The sequence below is a fragment of the Penicillium chermesinum genome, assembly GCF_028974085.1.
Source record: "Penicillium chermesinum strain IBT 19713 chromosome Unknown utg000007l:1.0-2695246.0:1.0-2697696.0, whole genome shotgun sequence".
NCBI lineage: Eukaryota > Fungi > Ascomycota > Eurotiomycetes > Eurotiales > Aspergillaceae > Penicillium > Penicillium chermesinum.
The window spans coordinates 670757-698428 of record NW_026695317.1 but is presented as its reverse complement, the minus strand read 5'-3'; the positions used below and the strand labels follow the sequence as shown (position 1 = coordinate 698428).

The 27672-nt window shown below is 50.2% G+C and overlaps 10 protein-coding genes across 10 annotated transcripts; 6 read left to right on the top strand and 4 right to left on the bottom strand.

The window, feature by feature from the left end:
* Positions 1-875: 875 nt before the first annotated feature.
* N7468_008981 (rRNA-processing FCF1 family protein) lies at positions 876-1608 on the top strand (the record flags this gene model as incomplete). Its single annotated transcript, XM_058478277.1, has 4 exons — positions 876-946; positions 998-1057; positions 1111-1473; positions 1527-1608. 4 exons carry the CDS (start codon positions 876-878, stop codon positions 1606-1608), a joined length of 576 nt encoding a protein of 191 aa, XP_058326607.1.
* A 532-nt stretch (positions 1609-2140) lies between these two features.
* N7468_008980 (uncharacterized protein) lies at positions 2141-3912 on the bottom strand (the record flags this gene model as incomplete). Its single annotated transcript, XM_058478276.1, has 2 exons — positions 2141-3602; positions 3674-3912. 2 exons carry the CDS (start codon positions 3910-3912, stop codon positions 2141-2143), a joined length of 1701 nt encoding a protein of 566 aa, XP_058326606.1.
* A 401-nt stretch (positions 3913-4313) lies between these two features.
* N7468_008979 (rRNA-processing protein UTP21) lies at positions 4314-7635 on the bottom strand (the record flags this gene model as incomplete). Its single annotated transcript, XM_058478275.1, has 6 exons — positions 4314-4901; positions 4961-5593; positions 5673-5918; positions 5973-6382; positions 6433-7354; positions 7519-7635. 6 exons carry the CDS (start codon positions 7633-7635, stop codon positions 4314-4316), a joined length of 2916 nt encoding a protein of 971 aa, XP_058326605.1.
* Positions 7636-8562: 927 nt separating this feature from the next.
* N7468_008978 (inositol polyphosphate kinase VIP1) lies at positions 8563-12509 on the top strand (the record flags this gene model as incomplete). The annotated part of the gene is made up of 4 exons (XM_058478274.1): positions 8563-10567; positions 10608-10970; positions 11042-12353; positions 12425-12509. 4 exons carry the CDS (start codon positions 8563-8565, stop codon positions 12507-12509), a joined length of 3765 nt encoding a protein of 1254 aa, XP_058326604.1.
* Positions 12510-12899: 390 nt separating this feature from the next.
* Positions 12900-14273, top strand: N7468_008977 (diacylglycerol/lipid kinase family protein; the record flags this gene model as incomplete). Its single annotated transcript, XM_058478273.1, has 1 exon — positions 12900-14273. The coding sequence occupies one exon, from the start codon at positions 12900-12902 to the stop codon at positions 14271-14273; it is 1374 nt and encodes a 457-aa protein (XP_058326603.1).
* Positions 14274-14347: 74 nt separating this feature from the next.
* N7468_008976 (lipase ROG1 family protein) lies at positions 14348-17695 on the top strand (the record flags this gene model as incomplete). Its single annotated transcript, XM_058478272.1, has 2 exons — positions 14348-14551; positions 14717-17695. 2 exons carry the CDS (start codon positions 14348-14350, stop codon positions 17693-17695), a joined length of 3183 nt encoding a protein of 1060 aa, XP_058326602.1.
* Positions 17696-17776: 81 nt separating this feature from the next.
* Positions 17777-18774, bottom strand: N7468_008975 (inositol monophosphatase family protein; the record flags this gene model as incomplete). Its single annotated transcript, XM_058478271.1, has 3 exons — positions 17777-18452; positions 18521-18602; positions 18657-18774. The coding sequence occupies 3 exons, from the start codon at positions 18772-18774 to the stop codon at positions 17777-17779; spliced, it is 876 nt and encodes a 291-aa protein (XP_058326601.1).
* A 349-nt stretch (positions 18775-19123) lies between these two features.
* N7468_008974 (protein HGH1) lies at positions 19124-20499 on the top strand (the record flags this gene model as incomplete). The annotated part of the gene is made up of 5 exons (XM_058478270.1): positions 19124-19144; positions 19208-19253; positions 19326-19429; positions 19497-19610; positions 19678-20499. The coding sequence occupies 5 exons, from the start codon at positions 19124-19126 to the stop codon at positions 20497-20499; spliced, it is 1107 nt and encodes a 368-aa protein (XP_058326600.1).
* A 219-nt stretch (positions 20500-20718) lies between these two features.
* On the bottom strand, positions 20719-24312 carry N7468_008973 (uncharacterized protein; the record flags this gene model as incomplete). The annotated part of the gene is made up of 6 exons (XM_058478269.1): positions 20719-21613; positions 21679-22186; positions 22241-23911; positions 23951-23960; positions 24185-24235; positions 24289-24312. 6 exons carry the CDS (start codon positions 24310-24312, stop codon positions 20719-20721), a joined length of 3159 nt encoding a protein of 1052 aa, XP_058326599.1.
* A 496-nt stretch (positions 24313-24808) lies between these two features.
* Positions 24809-27156, top strand: N7468_008972 (transcription factor IIF subunit TFG1; the record flags this gene model as incomplete). The annotated part of the gene is made up of 4 exons (XM_058478268.1): positions 24809-26152; positions 26217-26534; positions 26609-26849; positions 26918-27156. Coding segments are annotated over 4 exons (2142 nt in total), but the record flags the coding sequence as incomplete, so codon positions are not given.
* Positions 27157-27672: the final 516 nt, after the last annotated feature.

The following is a 27672-nucleotide window of genomic DNA, read 5'->3' as shown; positions in this document are numbered from 1 at the left end:
GTCTTGTTTGCCGACCCTGAGGTGCATCCGCGGGTAACCCTCTTGAGGGTCGGACCTCTAGGTGTGCGACCCTTAGGGTCGACAACTCGATCGCTTACCCACCCGCGGGTGAGTGCCAGGTCTATGTCAAACTAGCCAAAGGGGGGCCGGAATAACGAGCTGGGGGTCAATATAACATCGCCAAATTAGGTAGTTACAGGATCAAGCACTGTTTATACTATTTAACAGCTCTGGGGGGCCTATTTAGGCCCTATGTGTAGACTTTGGGCCTGTCAACAAAGCCTGAAGCTTGTTGTAGGCCCTAACTCTAGGCCTGAAACCCGGCCTACGTGTATAGTCGGGCCGGGGTCGGGTTTGGGCTTTTGTAGGCCTTGAAGATGTCTAATTTACGGATCGTGCTGTAGTCTAAATCTTACCTTATTCTGCTAAAATCCAGCGATAGACTTCAAAATGTGTAAATCAGGGACCCAGATATCATAAAATAAAAGGCTTACCCGGTGTAGGGACCCAAATGTTGCCAGAAGCGCGATTGAAGGTGTCGGAAAGAAGCTGGAGAGCCTCCAATTCGGGGCAAGTTTTGTCCCCACGGCCTTCTATATGGAGGCCTCGGACTTGTTCATTATATGGAGTAGTTGGGCATACATCCAATAGATGCCCCAATAGGCAGTAGAATAAAATCTGGGTGGTTCATGTTATCAAAATTGAGTGTTTCCTCTTAATTCAGGAGGTGGCGCACCTACTTGGGTGGAGAAACGTTATGCCTCGGAGATACTTTCTCGCGGGTCCACTTTCGACCGCGATAAGGATTCTTTATCTCACCCCCAAGAAAACTTTGTATCTTTCACTTCAAAACTCAGCCTAACCCTCAAGACACCATGGGGCTCCAAAAGAAGACGCGCAAATTTGCACAAGCTAAAAGAGCAATTTCCATACGGGACAGCCGATTGTAGGCAGCCGGCAGCCCCCTCTCTAGGCGCCCAAGCTAACTTGCTCGCAGGAAGGAGAACCAGAACGAGCAGAAAAGCAAAAATACCAAGGATGATCTGGTTCGAGAAGCGTTGGTCAAAGTCAACCATTAGCTTAAGAAACTGAATCTAACAAAACCAACAGGCCTCAGGCTCCGTCGTCTCTGTTCTTCCAGTACAACACGGCACTCACCCCTCCATATTCTGTGCTAGTCGATACCAACTTTATTTCTCATACCATTCAGCACAAACTCGATATTATTCCGACTATGATGGACTGCTTATATGCGAAGTGTATACCCGTTATCACTGACTGTGTATTGGCAGAGCTGGAAAAGCTTGGCCCGAAATATCGACTCGCTTTACGTGTTGCCAAGGATCCTCGATTCCAAAGAATCAAATGCGACCACAAAGGCACATACGCAGATGATTGCCTTGTTGACCGACTTGTAAAGCACCGTGTCTATATTGCTGCTACCAACGATCGGGATTTGAAACGACGCATTCGGTTTGTTCCCCCGCTCTGGATTTCCATGAAAGCGCGACACTGACACCTACCAGGAAAATACCCGGAGCGCCTATTATGAGTGTTGCGCGAGGGAAATACGTTATTGAACGACTGCCAGATGCTCCTGAGAAGTGAGAAGTTGCTTGGTCTGTCCTTGTGCCGTTCTACACCAACTACGTATCATATTTCCAAGGGCCAAGTGCCTCATTCATCTACAGTTCGCAGTTGGGCTACTTCAACTTCGTGCTTATTGTTCACAAGCCAACGAATGGTTCCCCCATTTCGCCTGTGGTCCCAGTGTCTCCATGGACAATGGAACCCGTATTTGATTGAAGGTCGAGACTCGATGCTCATTGTCAATAAATGAGCAAGATACTTCGTAATAGTGTCTTGTTCTAGGGTATTAGACACCAAGCAACATCTACGACGTTGATAAGATGACCATGTTACTTATATCCTCTACAGACATCCTTCCAAGTCATTAAGTTGTGCTCGAGGAATACTACTACCGATAGCATTCATAGCCCAGATTAGGGATCTAATAATAGTTCCTACCCATTAAGAATATGAAGACCTCAATTCCCCCCAATCGTACAAAGGGCATATGCACCTAAAGCTTAGAAACCTGTGTCTTACCGCTCTGCATGATGGATAAACCTAGTATCCTTTAGTCCATGTGGGCTTGGAATAATTGATTAGCAGCGAGGCGAGCGGCTTCATCCTTGGAAAATCCTTCTATCATATCTTTCCACGATCCCATGAGGACATGTAGCGGAGGGAAGTCGGAGAAAATACATAGCCAACGAGGCGAGCCGCTCTGGCTCTCGTATACGTGAAGGCACAACTTCAATATTCTCAGTGAATAGAGCACGGCATGGACTTGAGCCATCAGATGCACATCTGCCCACTCAAGACGACAACCTAGCTGCCCATGTTGAAGGAAATGTTGGAGATGCATGGAACGTGGTAACATGCTTGCACCAAGTGAATCACAGTATACATCCAACAGGGCAAATAGTACCCAGAATTGACTCGCGGAAACAGCTCCAAATGAGGCCCGAGTCAGAGCAATACGCTCCCGAAATAGGCCTATATTGTCGGTTGCGCTTTCCTTGCTGGCGGTGGTAATCTGTTCGGATACGATACGTTTCCCTCTTCGCACAAATTCATGCACCACTGGGCATTGGTGGGACTGCGGTTGAGATAAATTGAGCAGAGAATATCCCAGTCCCCGGTATGCGCGCCCTTGTTCCCAAGCACATCTCCTTGAGTGATCTTCGAACAACATGCCTAGGTACACGTGTGGCCCTTCCGGTGAACGAAATAGCTCGGGCTGTTCATATTGCCAGTACAATTCAGATAGCCTGGGGTCGAGATTTGCAGGATGTAGCCTACGGTGACCCACGCTCGACCCACCATCTGTAGGAGAGTATTCCTGTAGGAAGTGCATGAATTCCCTTGGAATCTCCCCTGAATCAGCGGCTTCATTGGATCGGCGTAAAATATCTGTGAATTGACCTCGGGGGCTACGTTTCAATTCGTAGGCAAATCGTCTGATATCCGATATGCCTAAGCGACCGGAAATGCTGCTGGGCTGTATTCTTGACCCTCGAAGCTCTGCCAGTGAAAGGGAATCATCACTATGTGTTTCAACCAAGTACATGGTATTCAAGAAAACCACAGCACCGCAGGGTCCCAGGTCATGAATTATCATGTCTGAATCATTAGTGAGCACAGCAGCACCCGTACGTCTAGAAATATCGGCGCAGGCGATGTCTGCTTCCCCAGAAACCATGACTGTTAACCGTGCCCAAGGAAACCCTGTTTCTGTGTGATGAAAGGTATCGCACTCTGCCTGGATACGTTCTCCATTCCACCATTGGCGGAGATCATTGAATACAGTGGGCACCATGAAGGGGCTTTCTGGGATGTCTTTCCATTGAGAGGAAATCTCTTGGCCTTGCCACAAGAAGGCGGGCTCGATCGTGGCTGTTTCGGTTCCCTTATTGACGTAAGGCGGTCTTGGACGTTGACGACAAATCTCCAGGCGCTGGCGGGCCTTTTCAAGCCTGGAAAGCCGTATATCCCGTTTGGAAAGGGGCAGGGCGCCGTCAAAACATATTTGATGTCTAGATACCCCGTTAGCTCGTCTGAACGAATAGGAGCTTACGCCTATCAATCTTTAATCTGACTACTTTACATTTGAACCTCGTGGTCCTTTAGCTGCTGAAGGCACAGAATTACACCCTTGCTGACCTCTTTGCAAGTAGGCGGGGCGTCAAGCCAAGCTAGCAGCCGATAGTAGACATGATATACCAGACTCGGGCCGTCAATGACCACGGACGGCATACAAGGAAGGCCGCTTGATTTGCTCTCCCTGCCAAAGGAAACGCGATCTGCGTGAGGTAGAATATGCTTTGTGAGGAACGGGATCCCCATAGGAAGTGGTGCCAGATGTGAGAAGGAGGTGGTAGAAGCATGAAAATTGGTGAGTATTGAAGTTGAGATTTTCTGTGGAGACTGTCAATTATATATCCATGCAAGCAGTGGGAAAACAGAAGAAAAGGACGAAGATTATTCTAGCCCGGGTGAAACATTTGAACCTGGAATTTAATCAATTCCTGACTAATTCATGAGGCTCCCGTTGTGGGATCCACGTAGAGCGATAAACTACAGAATTCAAAAAGCACATACAGCAGCACTATCGTACGAAGATCCTTGGAACCAATGCATATTATTCTTAGTGGATAGACCCAGCACAGATCGATCGGTTTGGAACATAGTCTATGGAAATAACCAGAAAAAGCGTGTCAGCAGCCATCCACCTTGAGTAGCCTTTTTCACCGAGAGGATCGCAAGAAACTAGCCACCCCTCGACAATATCCAACAAGCTCATTGAGCCGCTTGCCTTCCCTTCGTTGCTCGCGAGCCCATGCAGCAAGTGCCTCGCGTAGGAGTTGATATTCGGGTTCATTTCGCTGTGAGCTTAAACTCACTGCGTCAGCGTGAATCTTTAGAAAGACCGCCATCCATGCGTTGACCAATTCGAAGTCTCTCTTAGAGATGAGACGCTTTGTCAAAGCATCAACAAAAGCGACTAACTCGGAACCCCCATTTCTCACTCGAGGATCAAGAGACCGGATTTCCAGGTCAGCTCGGGCCGGAGAAAGGGTTTTGAGATGCTCTATCAAAGGGCCGAAATCACCGGTGTGATGGCATGACGTAAGGAGTTGAGTCAAAGCAGATGTATATGCGGCTTCAAGTCCTCGATATGACATCTTGGAGACCCGAGATCGCTCTTCCTCGCTGACATCGGGCTTGACCACAGCGTGAGAGGTGGCCTGGGGATTGCTCGAATCAAGAAGAGATGGGAGAAAGAAAGGAGCCTTCTCCGGAGCCTTGGGGGCTTCTTTCGGCCGATTACGTTCCTGTATTCGCCGAGTTAGCGCCAAACTACCCGGGAGAAATGAGATAAAATAACACGTACTCTGATAGTGTCCAAATGAAGTAATGACTGCCACCTGCTTCTGGGAACCAAACTGAGGGTGATCATATCTTTCTGGAGTTGCTCGTTTGCCAGGATAGGGCCTTCGTCCTCGTCAGTCACAATGACATCGGTGAAAGCATCCTCGATGAGGCCTGCGCCGCTCTCGTCCAATACTGTTGGTGCGGAATTAATTGTATCTTCGTCGATATTTTGCGTAGAGATCGGCATGAATAGGCTGCGATTACTCCAAAGATTGATCCCGATGTTGCCTGCATGAGCAGTTGCGAGGAACTCTCCAGTCGTGGACATAGACAAGGAGACACAAGTATTTGGTACTCGGAAAGCGTCAATCAGATGCCCGGTCGGCAAGTCCCAAATGCGCAGGGTCGAGTCCATAGATGCTGCAATAATCCATCGGCCGTCGTTGGAAAAGATGAAATCATTGACCTGGCCTACACAGCCCCAAAATTCACGGACGAGTTTCCTGGTCTCAATATCAACAACACGAATAGAAAGATCATCGCAGCTAAAAGCAACCAATTCGCTAGCTTTGCTATAGCGTATGCCTGTCACGGCAGCCATTGGGTGCCAATTTAATTCGTGAACCAAAACGCCGGTAAGCAAATCCCAGAACTAGAAAGAAGATTCCTGTGAGCACCCACACTTCATATCACAAGAGGGCAGAGATAAGATCCAAAAAATCGGTGCTTACCTTAACCTTCCCATCCAAGCCGCAGCTGATCACCGTCCTGTTGAGGTTATCGATTGCAAGCCCTGTAACTGCCTTGCTATGCCTGGAATCATCCGCACCAGTTAGGATAGAACTTTTGACTCGAGAGCTAGTCGGCCGTGAGGGGAAGCTTTGGCGGTGAATTCCAGACTGTAAGTTAAACATGTCCACCGCGCCACCAGCTGAGCCGATGACAGCAAAGGTTCCGCAAGGGGAAACCGCAACGCTCTAATATCGATTTATTAGCTTAGGCATTCGATTTTGCGAGACTGCCTGTCATACCTTCACTTCGGTACCATCACTTGTTGCAAACGCCCAACGGCCTGCCTTCTTCTTCCCCCAGAACCACGTCCGTGCGTACTTGTCACCACGGTGTCCAGTAACCACACTTTCCCACCCAGTGGTATTAGAGGCTTCAGCATCAGTGAACTTTGGGTTTGACCAGATTGAGCCGGAAAGAGCAGCCCCCATCCCACCGTCACGATTGAGGGAGCATGCAATGCAGGTGACATCGGGAGCTTTGAGGTCATCCATTGGCATGCCAGAATCGGAAAACCCTAGTTTCTTAGATTTCCTCTCAATATGGCCTTGGGACAGCTCGGTATGCTGACTATCCTTGCGCAAGCTGAGGCCCCATAGACTGCAGTCCTTGCTAGCGCTAAGAAGCCACTTTCCATCCGCTTCAGACCCATCTGACGCCGCGGGAGAAACTCAAGTGCATTCACTGACCCAGAATGCCCACCGCGGGAATGTAGCGGTCTCGGAATAGGCGAAAATGGAGTTTGATCGAAGATCCATGTTCGCAAGGCATTATCATCACCAGTCGAGACTAGTACCGGTTGACCATCCAGAAATTCGACTCTATTGACACCCATTCCGCTCTTTGTGACTCTGTGGGCGCCGCGATGAACCCCAGAGATACGGCCCCCATCATTCAAATCCCACATAGTAATATCTCCACTCCCACTAGAGGCGGTGGCCATCACCCCAGACTTCCGGCCGTCATGGCCGGCGCCGGTGCCATCACTTCTAAAAGCAATAGAAGTTACTGGAAGAGCCTTCGTAGAAGCGGTGCGTAACGATAGCAATAGCTGACCGGACTCAACATTGAGAATTGACAGTGCGCCATTCTTATGGGCAATAGCGACGAGCGAAAGGGCTGGGGCTGGCTGGATTGCCGTGACAGGGCCGGGATCAGAAGTCGGTGGAAGTAGGGTGTGAAGAAGTTTCCCACTGCGAAGATTCCAAATATCCACTCCTCCATCCATACGCCCCACAAAGAGCTTGTTGAGGTACGTCGGCAAGTTACACATGGACCCCGCATAAATCTGACCAGTCGACGAGTTTAGAGCGGCTTGGGGCCGCAGGCTCGCATAATGCTCATAGGTCTCCGTCTTCCACACTTCAAGACCACCCGCCCAGCAGCCGACGATCCACGAACCGAACACCAGGAGTCGCTCCACGGGGCTATCGAGCTCCGAGGCCTGCAGTGAGGCAATCCGCTTCCCGCGCTTAAACACCCAAATACCCCCAGGGGATCGAGGTCGCAGGTAGCCCCATGCGGCAAAGATCTTGTCTTGCCAGGCACATGTAGATGTGATAATCTCGGGTGTTTGTGGTCGTGTGAGGAAGACCAAGTTCAAGCCTCGTCGCACATCGTAAGTCTGTAGCGATTGACCCACTGAAGTTGTAATCTGAAAAGTTGCTTTTCCGAGGCGAACACTCGTGAATGGCACTGAGGTCGGAGAGACTAGTCCTAAGGTCTTGTTGTCGCTTTGAGTTAGCAGGTACGAAAATAGTGTTGCGTGGATATATATGACCGACTTACCCGAAAAGGCGCAAAGACCTTCGAACCAGCTTGGGAAACTTGTCTGCCCTCGTTCGACGACCTCTTCTGCCTTTTAGCTAGAGGCATGTCGAATATATCTTTGGCAAGCGCTGGCATGATACGGAATAAGTGCCAGGAGCGGACAGCTTGACTAATCGAAAAGAAGAAATGTCAAAATAAGCCCAAGTATCAAAGACAGTTTCAGAATGGCATTCGTATCTGGCACTGTTTGCAGAGCATCTTAGGCTTTTCAAAGTAATGGAGTTGATACTTCTATATCGAGATTTCCTCTCTTTTTTTTCTCCCGCTTCTCCGCCCTCGGAGCTTGTCCACCGCCTTCCCGACCAGTCTTGTATTCACGTTCTTCAGTACCAGGAGTTGAGTACATACATACAGAGCGGTATACCGCCCTGGTACCGATTACGCATGACACTGTACTTTGTACTCTTTTTATTCAACCTGTAGCAAACGCTCCATTGATTGCCTTTTATAAAAAGAGAAAAGAATCCCGACTGGCTGAATAACAGGCCATTGGCTCTTAATTTAAGACTACCGGCACACAAGAGTACACTACACGTACTGTGTACACGGATGACAAGTACGTGCGAAACTTCGCCTGCATCCCCCTAGTCGCAAACCGGCTTAGGCGAAGAAAAAGTAAAAAGGATCCCATGGTGACCAGAGCTTATCTATAGTCTGCAAATCACTGAGATCATATGCATCTCCGAAAAGGGGATTGCTTCCCACCGCCATATAGATATCCGCAACCGGAGTCCATACAACATAAAACCAGACCTTGATCGGCCTGGGCTCCGCAACTTGACCTTTTTTTCGGTCCCATAAATCCGCCACTCCAAACTGGACCCGGAAGCCTTCCCCAAAAATGATGCCTTGATTATCTCTTCTCACCTTAGTTACCCGGAAGCGATCTATTTCTTTAGGTTTAATTTCGTTCCCAAACACCCTTCACTGATCGCCGCGTACCCCTCTCTACCTTTCGCCGCCAATTGTGTGCTTTTGACCCGCCTGTCCTTTGCTTCGACAATGGAACCCGAGTATGGCCGCGTGTCCGCCGATATGACCTCTTCCCAACCAGGCCTTATTGAGCAGCTCCATGGCTCAACGTCAGCCTCCGTGGACCCCAATCAGAAAGACGTGCTGTCAACGGATTCCGTGTCACTACGGACCCAAAGCCAAACTCAACAGCCCCCACTGAAATCGAGTCGTGCGGACGGGGTTTTAGATATCCGTCCTATCGCTCGAGTTGGGAACCCCGCACGTTCGTCGAGCCGGGCCCCTCGAAGATTCAGTGGGAGCACCGCAGCAAGTACTGCTGCCAGCTCGATCAGTGAGCTGGAACACAATGGCCCTAGACCATGGAGAATTGGTGTCTGCGCCCTAGACGTCAAGGCTCGAAGTAAGCCCAGTCAGAACATCCTTACCCGTCTACAGGCAAAGGGGGAGTTCGAAGTCATCGTTTTCGGAGATAAGGTCATCCTTGACGAAGAGGTGGAAAATTGGCCGGTGTGTGATTTCTTGATCGCCTTCTTCTCGGATGGATTCCCGTTGGACAAGGCCATTGCATATGCAAAGCTTCGCAAGCCGCTTTGTGTCAATGACCTCCCAATGCAAAAAGTGCTCTGGGACCGGCGGCTATGTTTGAGGATCCTGGATCAAATGGGTGTTCCCACCCCAAAAAGGATCGAAGTCAATCGCGACGGAGGACCGGTCTTGGAGTCGCCTGAGATGGCCCAGCATATCTATCGGCTTACTGGCGTGAAACTTGAAGGCCCTGAAGATGGTACAGGAGGTGGTGCTCCGAGGACTCAGAACGTTTCGATGTCAGAGGACGGAGAGGCGTTGGTGGTCGATGGGAAGGTCTTCCAAAAACCCTTCGTGGAAAAGCCGGTCAACGGCGAGGACCATAACATTCACATCTATTTCCCCAACGATCCGCAGTATGGGGGTGGTGGCCGTAAGCTTTTCCGCAAGGTCGGCAACAAAAGCTCGGAGTATGACCCCAATCTGTCTGTCCCCCGTTCTGTCTCAGAGAAAGAAACAAGCTATCTATATGAGCAATTTCTCCGGGTGGACAACGCGGAGGATGTGAAGGCCTATACCGTTGGGCCTGATTTCTGTCATGCCGAGACTCGTAAGTCTCCGGTGGTTGATGGCCTCGTTCGCCGTAATACACATGGAAAGGAGTTGCGTTATATCACACAACTAAGCAAGGAAGAGGCTGCTATGGCCTCGAAAATCTCAAATGGGTTTGGCCAGAGAATCTGTGGCTTTGATATGCTGCGCGTGGGCGATAAAAGCTATGTCATTGATGTCAATGGCTGGAGTTTTGTTAAAGACAACAATGATTATTACGACAAGACTGCCCATATTCTACGGGATATATTCCTCAACGATATACGCAAGCGAGATCCAACGGTTGAGTTTACTGAACCTCCCTTGCCGGATATAAGCTCTTCTCCGCGGCGAAATACCATGGAGCATCGGCATGCTCTCAAGACCCTCTTGAAGTCCCCAAGCACATCTCGACTTTACGGAACTCCACCCAAGAATAATGAGGGTCCCCAATCTGAAATCGCAACTACCACTCCCTCATTGGCGTCGTTTTCAGGCTTGGAGAACGCCGAACTGAATAACGCCAATCCTGGACATTCAAACTCTCGTGAAGCTTACTCTGATTCTCGAGGCTATAGCCCATCCAACACAAAATCTCCAGCGGTCTCCGTTCATCAGGTCGCCGACAGTGCTCCTCCTCCCCTTCCAGCATCAAAGCACTCGTGGAAATTGAAGGGAATGGTTGCGGTCATCCGACATGCTGATCGTACTCCTAAGCAGAAATTCAAGTTCACCTTTCACAGTCAGCCATTTGTTGATTTGCTCAAGGGTCACCAAGAGGAAGTCGTGATCAAAGGAGCTGCGGCCCTTTCAAGCGTTTCTGATGCTGTGAAAATAGCTATTGATCAAGGTTTGGAAGATATCGACAAGCTTCAACTACTCCGCGCATCTTTAGAGAAGAAGGGCGGATGGCCTGGTACAAAGGTGCAGATTAAGCCTATGTTCCGCAAGCGCAGGCCTGAGGAAATGGGGGACCATGCCTCCCCTTCTGCGGCAACGCCAGCCAATGTACCCCCCCGAAGACCCCATCTCGCCAGTGACCAGTGATTGTCCGGAGAACGAGGCCCTGCGTCGATCTCAGACGAGGAGTGACTCAATTTCTGGTCCAACCTTTTCACGATTCTCTGCCGTAGAGAATGACTTGATCTTGGATAAACTTCAACTTGTGATCAAGTGGGGAGGCGAGCCCACACATGCAGCGCGCTATCAGTCGCAAGACCTAGGCCTAAACATGCGCGACGACCTTAAGTTAATGAACAAAGAGGCTCTCAACAACGTTCGCCTCTTCACTAGCTCCGAGCGACGAGTGAGCACAAGTGGTACGTCAAGTTATTTCCTCCGCCTCACCTGCCTGGCAATGGCATTGACTAACATTCTGATTCCGAACTAGCTCAAATCTGGGCTTGTTCTTTCCTTGATCAGAAGGAAATCCCTGAGGATTTGATCCAAGTTCGTAAAGATCTATTGGATGATTCCAATGCCGCGAAAGATGTGATGGACAAAGTCAAGAAGAAACTGAAGCTGCTGCTCCGCGAGGGGTCTGCGCCATCGCAGTTTGCCTGGCCGAAGGATAGCAACATACCGGAGCCCTCTGTTGTTCTCGCGACCGTGGTTGAATTGATGAAATTCCACCGGACCGTCATGCGGCACAACTTCGCCAAGTTCGAGGATATCTCTGAAACTTACGACGAATCAAATCACGCTGATTTGAAATCTGACCAAACGACAATTGACAATATCCAAGGGCGGTGGTGTGCCGGAGAGGACCCACGGCTTTTCAAGGAAAGGTGGGAGAAACTTTTTGCTGAGTTCTGCGACACCGAGAAGGTCGACCCGAGCAAGCTTAGTGAGCTTTACGACAGTATGAAGTTCGATGCTCTTCATAATCGTCAATTTCTAGAATGGGTGTTCATGCCCCCCGACAATGATCACGACGAGGATGACAAGGGTAGCGTCAAGGGTAGCCGTTCGGCCAAGTCCGACTCAATCGCGGAGACTAAGGCTGGCTCTGACGCGAATGAACGCTCTGATGATCGTACTGAAAATCCATCATTCGCTCAGCGCTTCGGGTTGAAAAAGCGATTGAATGCACCGGAATCTTTGCCGCACCTCCGGGCCCTGGATGACTCGTATGACCATTACTTCAAGCTGTTCCCAGGCTCAAATTCAAGCAAGAATAAAATGGATGAACGACTCTCCAAGCTTCGGGAACTATACAAGCTGGCGAAGGTTTTGTTCGACTATGTGACTCCCCAGGAATATGGTATTACCGACAGCGAGAAGCTCGAAATCGGACTGCTCACGTCGCTGCCTCTTCTTCAAGAGATTGTCCACGACCTTGAAGAGGTACAGGCATCCGAAGACGCAAAGTCTTTCTTCTATTTCACGAAGGAGTCTCACATTTACACACTATTGAATTGCATCCTCGAGGGTGGTATCCAGACTAAGATAGCACGCAGTGCCATCCCGGAACTTGACTATCTCTCGCAAATCTGCTTTGAGCTCTACGAAGCCCGGGACAGCGAGTCCGATGTGAATTCGTACTCTATCCGGATTTCTATTAGCCCTGGCTGTCATGCCTTCGACCCTTTAGATGTGCAACTTGATTCCCGTCATGCAATTGGATGCACGCCGAGGCGCAGTCTGACTGCACATCAGGATTGGAAAGAAGTGATAGAGACGCTGCGGGCAAAGTTCGACACGTAAGTCTTGCTTGAGAGAAACGATTCGATACGGCTTGAACTTCTTTGCTGACGATTCTCTGTTGATACAGAGTGAAGCTTCCTCAGTCGTTCATCGCTGTGAACCTGAGTGACAAGCAAAATTCTCCACCTCTTGATGGACATGAGTCCCCATAACTGCGCGTGTGGGGACGTGGCATCTCTTCGTATCTCCGCAGCAGATGTCTCTAGCGTGTATTTTATCCTGTTTTTGAGCACTTCGTGTACAGTGACTACTTCGGCTTGTTTTGGACAAGAAGGGACTCAAGGGGTTTGCTCTCGCGTGATCAATCTGAGAAGAAACTCAATATGTAATTAATGTTGAAGTGTACATAATACACATGCAGCCTCTTAAGACTACGGATGGCACAACACTGAGAAGTCCGGCCTTGAGGGCCCCCATCTGCCAAGCTGGCAGGTGGTAATACTAGTATGGGGTGAAATGGTAAGATACATCACCACCGCTGCCCCACCAAACCGCTTATCGACGTACTGGTTCCATTCGCATCCTACAAATACATCTCAAACATGGCAAGTGAATCGCACGAATGGGACACAGCGGAATATACAGCTGAGCTCCGGGAGAACAGACTGCTGTACACTTCTTCCACTGGAGCGCATGGCCAAATAGACTTGGCTGACATCGTCGGTGTGCTACCTGACCAGGGCTCTACGGGTCATCGGATTCTGTTCGTAACAAGAGGAGCCAGAGAAGATACGAAGGACTCTTGTGGCTACCTCACGAGCATCAAGGTTAATTCCCTCCATGAACTGTCGCCTCTCCCCGTCCTAGCGGAGTTACCTGCACACCTGCAATACCCAGAGCCTGTCCATATAGTGGTGTCGACCCAGTCCGGGACAGGAACTGCCCAGGTGGTGCTCGAAAATCTCGTACAGCCATTCTTTTCCTACTTGGGGATTGACTATCAAGTTCATGAAACCCAGTCGGCCGAAACTATTCATCAGCTATCCCGCTCATTATTCCTGGAAAAAGCGATTGCTGGGATAAACCAGACAATTATACTTCTCTCCGGCGATGGTGGCCTTGTTGATATCGTCGATGGATTCTACAAATCAACAATTCCTATCCAAGCTGCTCCACACATCGCCCTGATTCCTTGTGGGACAGGCAATGCCATGGCAAGCTCAATCGGTTTACGTTCTGGCCCGGCTTCTGGCTTGGTGACTCTACTGCGGGGTCGGCCATCGTCTGTGCCCATCTTCGCAGCCCATTTCTCCCCCGGCAGTAAACTGGTCATTGATGAGGGTCGCAAAAGGTCCTCGATCGATAGCCAAGAGGGTAGTTCGGAAACTATAATCTATGGCGCCGTGGTCGCCAGTTGGGGGTTCCATGCGGCCTTAGTTGCTGATAGTGACACTTTCGAGTATCGGAAATTTGGAGCAGAAAGGTTCAAGATGGCTGCCAACGATCTTCTTCATCCTTCAGATGGAAGCGAGCCTCATCGATTCAAAGGCAAAATCATGATGGGATTACCTGATCATGCGACAGGAGGCCAATCAGAGGAGTGCATAGAAGACGAGGAGCACATGTACATTCTGGCCACTCTTGTTCCACGACTGGAGAAGGACTTCCTTATCTCGCCCGATTCAAAGCCCCTGGGCGGACAAATTTGTTTTCTGCGCTTTGGAGTCTTGCCTGCAGATGAGGTAATGCGTCTGATGACATTGGCCTATCAAGGAGGCCAACATGTGCAGGAAAAGACTGTGACCTATAAGGAAGTTGAAACGCTTCATATTCAGTTCAAAGAGGACCAGGAGAGATGGAGACGGGTGTGTATTGACGGCAAGATTGTCGCCATCGAAGAAGGCGGTTGGATGAAGCTACGCAAGGAACCTCGTCAGCTGCTTGAGCTTATCAAGTTGGGATCTGAGCGTTTTTAGGGAAGCTATTTATGCGGTATGTGACAGATGGACAGGTAGTTGCTTAGATCTGAATATACAAAACTTTCGTCCACATGCATTGTGTAGGATGCCAGTGGCCCACTTGTGACGAAGCACTGACCCGGCGTTGTTGCTCCAAGTTTCCGCATTGCTCCGCCACAACTTACGAACTGCCTTCCCAAACCCTCGACTTTGCTCTGTCGCGCCGCAAATGGTCTTCGCGATCGGGTCTTCTCGCAACGTGGAGCTGCCTGCATACCATGTCTGTCGATTTCAATGTTAATAACTCCCCGAACCTACTCTGCATCTCAAACACCAGATCAAGGAGTGAGCATTCGCACCACTGAGGGTCTTCCGCAGTTCTATACCTTATCTGGGTGGCGCCAGAGTCCTGCGGCTAGTCGGCCTGCCCCAGATATGCTGCTGATCCATCAAGTTGGTAGCGTGCGCGTCGGAGAAGTGGTGAGGTTGGTCGTCCCATTCACCCACATAGAGCTGCAAAGTATCATATGCTACGATTCCATCCTTCCTTCGAAACTGACCAGGCGCGATACTGTAGATACACCGTGACATACACACCAGCCGCCGATCCTATCCTTCCTTTACCTACGGAATTTCATGTGCGCGTGAAGAACACTTCGGCCATCCCTCTCCGCGCGGCGTATCTACATGGCCCCTACACTCTCTACGCAGCTTGTTACCCTTCCATTTTCGACCCAAACTGCAAGTATGACCGCCAAGAGACAGATGGAGCCCCCCAATTTGAGCCATATCTAAAAGCTGGTGGAAACTGGGATGCAACCATAAAGATGCCGGCCCATTTTGGGGATTCGCACAACCTCTCTGCAGGGCAAGACGGTCCAGACGGCACACCCAAAATGACCTGGGTTATTGAGATCGTTTCGCAGGTCATTTTTTCAAGTAGTGCTGCAGTTCACTTTGAATTGCTCGTTGCTCGGGATGCCAAGTCCCTGGAGTTCTTTTCCTCGAATGGAACTTCCAGCACTCAACTAGGCCCGCCAGCAAAGCTGCATGATCACTGGCCTCCGGGTACTAAGGGTCAGCAAGTCTCTACAGTGAAAGGAGTCTACTCTAGAGCAATGACTGTGCAAGTCGATGACACAGTCAGTCTCTGGAATACTCCATCATTATCTCCTCAACATGACCCTAGCAGCCAGGAGCCAGATATTCGAGAGGAGCCTACCCCCGCTGAAGCCCATCAATCGGATAATAAGATTGGCGATACTCAACGCATGCCCCCCAAAAAACGAGTACATCTGGTGGTAATAACTCATGGCTTGCATAGTAATCTGGGTGCCGACATGCTCTATCTCAAAGAAAGCATCGACCTTGCGGCGCAGAAAACTCGAGAGAAACATCAGAGCCAGCATGGCAGCAAGGAGGACGATGAAGAAGTGATTGTCAGAGGATTTCCAGGAAATGCGGTTCGCACTGAGCGCGGAATCCAATACCTTGGCAAACGGCTAGCCAAGTATGTTCTGTTGATGACCTACCCTGATCAGCCATACTTCCCTTTGAAAGGATCGAAATCGAAGTCATTTCCTCGTCCATTCGGTGCTCGAAAAGAATCCGCGCAAGCTGCAGAATCGACTGCAGCGCGGGATGAAAATAAAGGTGCGGTTGATCACGGTTACCAGATCACCAGCATAAGTTTCATCGGTCATTCTCTTGGTGGTTTGACACAAACGTACGCCATTGCCTATATCCGAAAACACTCACCCGAGTTCTTTGATCGCATACGACCGGTCAACTTCATCGCCCTTGCGTCCCCGTTTCTGGGCTTGAGCAACGAAAACCCCATCTATGTTCGATTCGCCTTAGACTTGGGTCTTGTAGGACGGACGGGGCAAGACCTTGGGTTGAGTTGGACGGCACCGCGTGTTCGAAGCGGCTGGGGTGCTATCATTGGCGGTAAAGGCGATTCCTCGAAGGAACAAAGCAATTCTGACCCTGGTGCAAAACCGCTACTACGAATTTTGCCGTGTGGTCCAGCACATGAAGCACTCAAGAAGTTCCAGCATCGCACCATCTACTCTAATGTGGTGAATGATGGGATCGTTCCCCTGCGGACATCCTGTTTACTGTTCCTCGATTGGAGAGGCCTTGACCGCGTGGAGAAGGCCAGGAGAGATAACGGCCTTGTCGGAACCATGGCTGAATGGGGCTGGGCAGAGCTCACTGGAGCCAACTCCAAGTCTCCTCAAGCCGCTCGGCCCGGTGAGGAATTGGAAGGTGGCGCAAACTCCTTGGCAGAGAACGACGCATTAGCTGTGCAGACATCGTCGCCACCAGCCCCAAGCCAGTTCCTCGAACGAAGAATGTCGTCCTCACACAGAAGCCATACGTCTGATGCAGCCGGATCGGGAGAGAACCAAACCCCCGGCGATGCCCTGTCCGGCCCCTTCAACACTTTTTTGTCGTTTTTCCGTTCAAGGGACGTCAACCAAGGGTCGAAGTCTAAACAGTCCAAAATCTATAAACGTAGCCAAACCCTCGGCTCGTTCGAAGTCAACGAGCGCCCCTCATCCTTGGTTAGGGGGAATTCTTTATACGAGAATGATGATGGGTTACATACGCCCCCGAGGACCACATTTTTTGAGTCGGCTGGAGACTTGCTAATGCCTCCTATTCCCCCTCCGGAGTTCATCATGGATCCTGCTGCCCGGCCTCGAACCATTTTTCATGATCGCATATATCACCCTGATGATGTTCCTCCTCCTTTACCTGTGAAGCGACGAACTATGGCGTTGGCATCAATGCAGAATAAGAAAGACAAACGCGCGACTTCTTCTGCCACTCAGGCCCCTTCCAACCCTGGCGGAATGGCTGCATATAGCGAGAGTGGACTGAAAGTCGAAGAGAAGATTGCGCGAGCTTATCATCGCGACTTGACATGGCGCAAGGTTCTAGTACGTCTGGAGCCCGATGCACACAATAACATCATTGTCCGGCGCATGTTTACAAATGCTTATGGATGGCCTGTTGTTAAGCACCTAGTCGACACACACTTCGGCCATACCCCGGCCGTCGAGACGGATGACACGCAGCAGCTGGCTTTTGAAAGAGCTAAATCCCCGGGTATAGGACCTACCAGCTCTGGCGATGAGATTGAGGGACAATGTACACCAACAGAGGAACATTCAAGCCGCCCCACCAGCCATATGGATTATGCTGTAAACCCATCACAAGATTCAACGCAAGCGTCCTCTCGATCTGAGACGTTTCCTATAGAAGAAGAGCCGCATGAGACGACAAGCACCAACGGACGGTCTCAGCACACTGATGACAGTATACAAGATTCTGCTCGTTGGACAGATCGTCAGGTAGACGAAGACAATGATTCGGAGTCTGACTTTGATGATGCAAATGTTAGAGATATTCGGTGGGCTTCTGGTTCATAATTTTTTTGATTTCGATGCACGACGAAGTATTGTACATAGTCATCCAGGAAATCAGACCACGTCTCTAATGAGCTTGCTCGATCAGTATTTCAATGGGCCTTGGATACAGCTCCAGAACTGCTCGACCAGCTCTTTCTGTCCGGCTTCGGGAGCTCCCCGGATCGCCAGGTACTTTCTTCCGTCAAGACGCGCCTCCCATTCATTGGGACTGCCATCCACCACGATGCCACCAGCCTCCTTCAGGATAACCCACGCAGCACATACATCCCACTCCCAACAGCCCCCTTCCCAGTACAGATCCAGCGTACCCTCTGCCACGGCGCACATATTCAGGGCAGCAGACCCCGTACTTCTCATGGAACGAACCATCGCGCCACCGTTCTCTCGGGTCTGGCCGAGGTGAGCAAACGTCCGCACTTTGGTATCCCAGTTGGGTCCGCCGCGCTCGGAGCCCCATTCAATGGCGATCAGAGCATTGGTCAGTCCTGACAAGGGCTCTGGATTCGCGCCTTTCACCGGTAAGCGGGTGTCGCCATTCAAAAAAGACCCTTGTCCTTGTATTCCCGAGTACAAGGTCTTCGTAAAGGGGTTGTACACAATGCCTACCACAGGCTCCTTGTTAACTGCAAAGCCCAGTGATACACAAGAATATGGGAATCCATGCACAAAATTGATTGTGCCGTCGATGGGGTCCACGATGAAAGTTGGGGCATCTGTCAGTGGATTCTCTGGACTATACGTCTCTTCTCCATGGAAGCTATTCCATCGTAATTGGGCAGCGTTAACGGCCAGGGGTCATTCTATTGTCAAACAGTGCGGACTTACAGATAATCGGGGTATTTGATTTTTAAAGAGGAAGAAATCATATTCTCGACGGCCCGGTCGTATTCGGTGACAAGGTCCGCGCCTAGACAGCTCCGTTAGCATCTTTTATCAGTGAGTAGAGCAGATTTTGACTGACTGTTCTTCTTCGAGCCGGTGCCAGAGGAATCCGGCAGGGCCTTGGTGATAATTTCGCCAGCTCGGTGAGCCAGCGATAGTAGAAAGTCATGGATCTCCCTCAGCTTTGTTGAGTCCATGGTGGGAACAGCCTATTGCTAGTATCAGTGGTATTGGGCAATCGCAGGAAGGAAAGTTGGAAAGTCGAGGGGCAAACAATACTAGTTCCCCGCTTTATGGTAAAACCAATTCACATCCCAGCCATTTCCTCCAAGAACAGCAGGAATGTGTCTCCTGTATAGCTTCCTCAAGTACGAAAGGACCAGGTCACTAGACTGACTCCATGTCCTTTATCAGTCATCTCCTACTGTGCAGCAATCAGCCCCAATGACGTTGCGGCCGCGCTCCCCCACTTTTTTTTCCCCTCTCCGATATCATGATTTTTTTTTCTTATCCTGCATACCCCACTATAGATCACCACTCTGCAAGATGCCCACCGAGCTTGAAGAGGTAATGACTCGGAAATATCCTGCTCTATTTTGCCCATTTCGGACCTGAGCTGACTGAGCCCAGTTGGTGGAGTTTCTTCATCATGGCAATAGTCAAATTCGACAGATTGGTAAGCGACAGTGACAGCACCTGGGCAATAGCAAGTCCTTGAGCGAGACCTAATACGTCGACTCTCCTATAGCCTGTGAAAACCTCGTCGGGTATGCCACGTCGCAACCTTCCCTATTCAAGCGCCATCAACTGCTTCCCGTGCGAGATTTGAAGCTCTTAGCTCGAGATTACACTGTGTGTGCATGCAACTCCTTATGGCTTCCAGACTATCTGGCTGATGTGTACCGCTCTCAATAACTAGCCTATTGCAAAGAATGCCTTGAATATTCTCATAAACCTCTCAGCCGACGAAGAAATCCTGAAGCTTCTTGCTGAAGACGATGCTTTTCTCGAGACGCTCTTAAAAAAGCTCACGGTTGGTGGTCCCACCTATGTCAGTCAAAGGTATTACGTCCAATCGCTGATACCCTCTCGGAATATAGAATGTCAAAGAGCCGAATGCAGACGAGGTGGCTATGCTACTTTCGAATTTGGTTAAGTCGGAACACCTTCACAAGCTGCCAACGATGAAGCGCAAAGCGCCAGAGACAGTCTCTAGCTCTGAAAACGTCATCGACCAGCTGATGGATTGCTTTGTCAAGGGCGCAGAGGGTGCACTCAACAAGAACGCCAATTTTGACTACCTATCATATGTTTTCGCCGATCTATCACAGTCTGAGAAAGGACGGGCATACTTCACCACCCGCCAGGAGTATGACGGCGTCGTGCCGATCACCAAGCTGACCGTCTTCACTGAACACAAGAGTGATATTCGACGTAAAGGCGTGGCATCTACCATTAAGAATGTGGCTTTTGATGTTACCAGTCATCCGATGCTTTTCGCTGAAGACGAGGCAAACCTCCTCCCTTATCTGCTGCTTCCTCTCGCAGGCCCAGAGGAATACCGAGAGGAGGAGACTTTGTCGATGCTGCCTGATCTTCAGCTCCTACCTCCAGATAAAGAACGAGACAGCGACCCCACAATCCTTACGACTCATCTGGAAACGTTGCTTTTGCTGTCGACAACCCGGGAAGGACGTGAGCAGATGCGTGCGGTCCAGGTCTACCCGATTATCCGAGAGTGCCATCTCCACGTCGTGGATGAAACAGTCCAGGAGGCTTGTGATCGCCTGGTCCAGGTTCTAATGCGTGACGAGGAAGGCGAAGGGGACAAAACAGATGCTGATATGGCGCAGGCACAAGCTAAGCTTGAGGCACCACTACCGGCAGAAGATGAAGATAAAAAGGTCGTGGAGCTGTTCTAGGGGCACTTGGCAGCCCCAAACAAAATATAGAACGGGTTGTAGCTATGCCAACATTGGACCCTCCGCCGAGATCACTCTAATAGAAGAAATTATCGTTGAGCATTCTAATTGACCCCGAAATCTTTTTGTATTCGATCTGTACATCGGTATGTTTGCCCATACATGGTTTACTTTTCTCCCAAAGAGATTTACATAATTTTACACAGCTTCGTGATTGTGTCAGAGCCCGAACTTCTCCCCAGGCTCCAATCGTTTATAGGCACACGCGATCCAGTCGCAGCCTTGTTTGTAGATCTCGGTTCCCCACCACTGGAAACCTGCTACCCAGCCTGGATAGACGAAGCCGAAGAAGACTACCACCACTCCAAATGCCAGGCCCGAATCCAGCGCGGCCGAGAGCGTCATTGCATATTTCTCCCACCAGGCTGTTCTACGCCGCCGAATCACGTAGTTGAACACGAAGCAGACTAATGCCCAGATCGAAAAGTTGAGACCAGTCGCGGGGGGAATCCAGCTTAGACTGCCAAAGAGGATGGGAAAATTGACTTTGCGCCAGAAGCTCTTCTTGTTTCGTCGACCCAGTGCCCAGGCACCGATGGGAGCAATTGCCCCCACGAGAAATGCCCATACGAGGGGCCTGTACAACCCCTCCGGGCCAAAAAATCGTTGCGGGCCAACCACCCCCCAGAGTATGCTGCCATTGAAATGCACCCGGGCAATGGGGCAATTAAATCCATTCAGAGCCTCTGGTGTGCATATCTTGGGAACATGGGCGAACATCCAGTTCAAGACGCCAATTTGAGTCATGCTTGAGACAACGGTAGCCACCATCTGAACCCCGAACAGGATACGAGGTGGGATCTTCATGTAGTGTCCAAGTTTCAGATCAGAGGAGAACTTGATACCTTGAGCTGAGCTAATGTAAGAATAAGTCACGAAGATCATGTTTGCGACGGGTCGGCCTGGGAAGACCATGCCACAGAGAAGCTGGCAGATCAGGTAAAGACTACTGTGCTGATTGGTGACGGCCATGATGATTCCAACAGGTATGAAGAATATACTTGTAATCCCCAAGGCAAGAAGTAGCCCGTACCAGGGCAGATGAGTTGGATAACTTGAAATAGGAGTTAATATCCCCGGGAAGATCACACAAGGGAGAATAAGGCAGGGGGCACATACTATTCTACTGTATAAGCAGCAATGGCAAGCATTGTGGCCAGCACAATGAGATACCATGCCAATGGTGCGTCTTCATACCGTCGCATCAGCCGGCAATGGACGTCTTCCAATCCGAGCGGGATCTCCTGGTGAGGGCCGCGTGCATTATTGTCAGGAGACCTGCAGCCCCGGCGATTCGAAGGCCTATTGGTGTCTTGAAGGGGTTGATAGGTATTAAGGTCAGAAAAACCTCGGCGTTCCTCGAAGGCTCTACAGGTTTGTTGCCAAATATCATTCCCATACCAGCACACGGTATGGGTAACCAGCGAAGTCAAAGCCGCAAACTGGACCGCATAAGATAAGACGTAGGTGATAGGAAGATAAACAGGCGAATAATCCTCGTAGGCCTTTTGATCAAAAAGAAAGTCTGAGGTCAAGATCCGGCTTACATCGTAAGGGTGACCTTCATTATCGAAGACAGCCGTTGAGAGAATCGGCATGAACGCAGAGTAGAGAATATTTCTATAGTCTTCAGGAATGGTTAGCTGGAGGAAGCCTAGAAGAACAGCAAAAGGTCACTTACACAACAGGGGCGCAATTATCCAAATAACTATAACGAGACCAGTAACGATATTCGCGGCAGCCCACCAGGGGGTCAGAAGGGGCGAACCGATATATGCAATCTGAGCCCAGTCAAAAGTCAAAGGGAACATTCCGAGCCCAGATGCGACTCCAAACAAATTGGATATCACCACGTTCTTCGGAGCCAGCCAAGTGATTACATTGAAGTAGCTTAGGGCTGGCGCCAGCAAACCAGGAACGAAATACCACAGGAAAGCCCCTCCCCAGACCAGAATGAAAAATTGATACCGAGAAATCACCCAGCCATTCGCATTCTTATTAGATGTTTTGTGCATGGTGGAGAACATAGCGGTGGACATGAGGGTTCCAGGCCAAACCATAGCAGATGGCCGGACAAGGAAGCGCCGAGTCAAGCCAGCAAAGGCGTAGCCAAGCACTTGGGTTGAAATTATCAGCAAAGACTGATATAGAATGGGAACATCCTGATTGTAAAATTTATTTTGTTCCACAATCACATCAGTCGCAAATGCAAACCCAAACGAGACATTGCTACTTATGTAGACACATGCGTGCTCTTTTTCATTCCAACGCCCCTGGGCAAACCAGAGACGAAGTCGAGTCTTCCACGGCAGGGAAGAGCCGTTATTCTCCGGGGATGAAGCTTCTCGATGGTCTAAAGACCCATTCGTGAAAACTTCAACAGGGTCATCAGAACATTTGAGAACAAGGTCCCAAGCTTTCCCCAGCGGATGGACGAGAACTAGAGCAATGATCGGAGTGATAGCAACGCTAGGATAGCGGAGAGAAAAGAAGAGGTTTGCAGCAGACCCTGAAAGCGCAAAGAGTAAGGAGAGAGTCCACATCCGTGGGGTATTGATCGAGAGCGAAATGTCATCAGTGGCTGGAACCGTGGCACGAACTTGAGCATAAGGTGAATTGTCAGGCGGGTCTTCCTCTGAAGATTTGGGACTATCATCTCCTGGGTATTCTTCCTCGTCACTTGTCATGCAAGGCGAAGAGGTTGGGCTATCCTGGAGCACTACATTTTCCGGCATCGCCATTCCAGTTGCGAATGAGAACTTCGAGTCAGCCCCCATACCTACATCAGACGCCGCGGATGAAGGACGTCGATTGTAAACTTTTGCAAGTAGACTGCCATCTCTTCGTCGATCAGACGAGTAAGATTTTCTGGGTTTGGTTCGTTGTTGTGTACCATTCGAAGGGCCCCCTCGGCTCTCTAAGCTCGCCGCCCTTTGTGATTCATTGGGAATGCTTCGTACTGTCCTCCACCTGTCAGTCGGATAAGACTCATCATCTGAATCGCCCTGAATAGGCACTGCTCCGTACGAGGACGAGCCCAATGCGGGCGAGGAGCGAATGAGCGGGGCTCGTGACATGAAGACCCAGAGGCGTTGAGCGAAAGACCTGAGGGGGACGGGGGCGCTATATTCGGAGTTCAAATCCAAATCAGGATCTAGGCCCGAGTGGGAATTGTAGTCGACGCCGGGCCTGCCATCGCCATGGGATTCGAGGGCGTTCAAGTTGCGACTAGGAAAATTCTCGCTGGAAGTGTGCCGGTCCGCTTCGGCAGGAAGCCACTCGCCCCTCGGGTCCGAGGAACGAGAGAGCTTCCGCGTTTGAAGGGGAATTGCAGCCGTGATGGTGGTGGGGACTGTCAGAATAGAAGGGGCTTCAAGGGAACTTCACTAACAGAAGAGGAGCTACCGGGATGTTCAGGTTAGATAGTGCATTGACTGGTCTTGCTAGTTAAGTTAGTTAACTAACTACCAAAACGACAAATCTTATCTAAGCATGTTACAGGCAGCCCTGGAGGTGCCAGGTGGGAGTCTGGATGAGCTCAATGCATGGTCGAGCACAGTTTCAATGTAGAAGTTGGAGGTAGTGATGCATGTCACAAGGAGAGAGCAAGGCACTCTGTATGCACCGAAGGTCCGTAGCCTCCTAGAGCCTGCCGCGGATTTTCTATGGGCGTGGTCTAGAGTGGTTATTTAGATAGATTGTCACATAAGACTTAATCTAGAGGCCTACGGAGACCAGAGTGGATACAGCCATAGGCACTGGGATATATTAGCTATAATCAGTCATTTGAGGAAGCACACAGAATCCTGCAGGTATTGATTGGCGGGGTAAGTATACTGCGTAGTGAATTGATCGACGCGGTTTCACTGTACTTCTCAAGCTCCCACACCGCCCCACCGCGCATCCTGCCATCTCCTGATTACTTAAGCTCAGCGTCATCTTCAACCTTGAACTCCATCCACGTCTTTCTCTTTTTCGCACAGGGTGACCCAACCAGCCTTGGAAAAGAGCCATCAGTGAGCCTGCTCGTTCGGAAATACTTTTCGCTCTCCGTCCCCTCCTCTTCACCATAGTTTCCCCTGTCCGTTCATCCTCACCTTCTTTGGACGCGTCTCTTTCAGCGTAGGGAGACCTATTCAGCGCGAGAACAGAAACACTCTCTGCTCTCTCTCCACTTTCCTATAACCTGACTATTCTCGTCTTTATCCATTTTGACGCGTCTCTTTCCTTTGTCCCATCTCCGAAAGAAGCATCCACAGCGACAATGTCAACCCCAAATAACCCCTCGAGTGGCCCAGCCCCGACGAAGGGCCCAATGAAGCTTCGTCGCAGGGTAGCGGATCCATTGGTTCGTCCTAAGAAAAAGCCTGTTCGACCGGCAGAAATGGCCTCGGGCATGGCTCCTGGAGGAGCACCCGGCAGAACAGCGACGAAGACAGTCCCCTTTCCAAAAAGCTCTTCGAATGCTTCCGGAACCATGCGTCCTGCTCCACCCAGTGAGGAACAAGCTGTCAATGGATTCAGCGGTCCTTTACTCTGCGAGAAGTACGTTGATTACCCGGTTGTCATGACAAAGCGCTCGCTACGTGAGGCCATCAAGCACCATATTGCCCGATTCTCCTCAAAAAAACGCGTTGATCCGCGTGATGAATCCCAGTTCACACGACCTGTGAGGCTGCAGCGCCGAGATCCACGCTCGCGGAACCAAGAATCCAATGCTGAGAAAATGGTCGGTCCAGATGGCCAACAACTTGACGAGGCAGACCGGGAGGCCCTGGATGCTCGGAGGGCCGCGCGAGAGAAGGAACGTGCCGAGAACTTGGCTCAAATTGCTCCCTCGGTTGGCTCGACCTCAAAGCGTCAAAACGCCCCTAAACAAAAGACCCAGCAAGTCTACAAATCGGATCTCACGCCCGATGAGATATCCAAAGCTCGGATCAAGTACGAGGAAGCGCTCCCTTGGCACTTGGAGGATTTTGACAACAAGAACGTTTGGGTCGGCAACTATGAAGCGGCCCTATCGGAAACGCATGCTATCTTTGTTCTCGAAGACGGTAAGATGCGAGTAATTCCTGTTCAAAAATGGTACAAATTTACTGCCAAGAGCCACTTCACACCCTTGTCAATCGAGGAAGCGGAGAAAATCATGGCCAAACGGACCAAAGATCCCCGCTGGTTTATGGAGAAGCAGAAACAGATGGCAAAAGAAAAACAGGAGCAAGAATGGGCCAAGCAGCGCAAAGTTTGGTCCGGGCCAAAAGTAAGACCCGACCGAGGCGAGGGTCTAGAGCTGGCCGGCATGGATTTCGAAGACGACCAATTCGCCGATGACGAAGACCAATATGATCTATTCAATGACGAAGATGAAGACGCCAAGGCCGCCCAAGCACGAATCAAAGCAGACCAATTGAAGGCCAATGTTTTTGACCTCAAGGATGAAAAAGACTATGATCTTGAGGAAGCGCGGGAGAAGCGGGAGCGGGAAGCTCGTCATCGCCTGGGGAAGAAGGTGCGAAAGGCGTTGAAGAAACGGGAGAAGAATTACGATTACAGCAGTGGATCTGATTACAACCCATACTCTGATGACGATGAAGTGAGATAGCCCGCCCGGTCTGAGATGTGTTGCTGATTTTAAAACTAACATTATATGCCCGCAGAGCTCTGATGATAGCGAGGCTGAGAGACTTAAGGAGGAGGAGCGCAAGGCTGAAGAAGAGAAAACCCGCAAGGCCGAAGAAGAGAAGAATCAGAAAGAATCGGCCTCGTCGACTAAAGGCAGCAATACACCATCAGGCCAGGCGAAGCAGATTGACCCTTTGAAGAAGAACCGCAAGCGACAGGGTTCGCCAGGATCTGATGCTAGTGGCACGGATACCTCGCGAAAGAAGCGTAAGAATAAGCCAATGGCCTCGCAGTCGCAGTCGCAGTCGCAGTCAAGCCCTCAGCCAACCTCGCGGCCGATTTCCCCGGGGGGAGTCTAGCACACAGGTACGTGCCATTCGAACACTGCTACTATTTGGATCTAGGTACCTAATTATGTCTATTCTAGGCTAGTAAGAAAAGGGCTCGAAACCTTCAATTGGGTGGTTCTGGATCGGGCAGTGACGTTGAAGCTGCTGCAGGCTCCGGAGCGGAAATGAGCGAGAGTGGCATAAAGAAGAAGTTGAAACTGAACCCGCCCAACAATGTTTCCCGCGGAGGTACACCATCTGGATCGCGAGCTGCCAGTCCGGTTGCTGGAGGCCCCAGCTTCTCTGGTAGCCGCGCCAGTAGCCCCGAAGGAACACGAGGTGAGTTCCACTCCGATAGCATTAAAAGGCATTGGCATTGCAAAACTGACCACTCATCAAATCTATAGGCCTCGGCCGTACATCGACCCCAGTCCCATCTGGAAAAACTAGTGGAGCTTACCCCACACACGCGGAGGTCCATGCTGCGATCCCAGCCACGGGCATTGGCAGTAGCCACCTTCTTCGTATCTTCCGTCATCGCCTTGGAGATAATCATAAACGGTTCATCGACATTGTTAAGGACGTTAGCATCTACGGGGCCGACAAATTGCTTCGACCTGCACCTCGAAAGGAAGAATGGAATTAGGATCGCTACCGTGAATTGACCGTCGAAATCCAGTGCGTGTGAGAGGTGACGTATTCGGTCCCTGGAGCTTCAGATTTCGGTCTACGGAGTTTCAAATGAATAGGAACGAGAAGGAGGGGGAGAAGAAAAAGGCAAAAAAGCCAGATGTACGAATTATGCTCGAAGTGAACGCTCGAGTCTAGCGATTGACTGATTTCAAAGCAACAAGCGGGTTAGTTACCAAGAGACCAGAGATTAGTGAATTGGCTGGGTATGTTTACACATCCATTATGTAGTTTTATTTTAGCGCCGAAATGAGATTATGCCCGCTCTGCACCTAGTAAACATAACAGTTGTAGCCTGAAGATGGAGCAGTGAATCGGTGGTGAGCATGAATGCCATGAATACCCTTGGTTCTAGCGTCCTGTGCACCAAACTACCACTGATGATATTTTATGAGACAGAAATCAATTATGTCTAAGCTTAAAACTAATGACACAACAAAAGATAACAAGACTGAAGAGTTTCAGATACAAC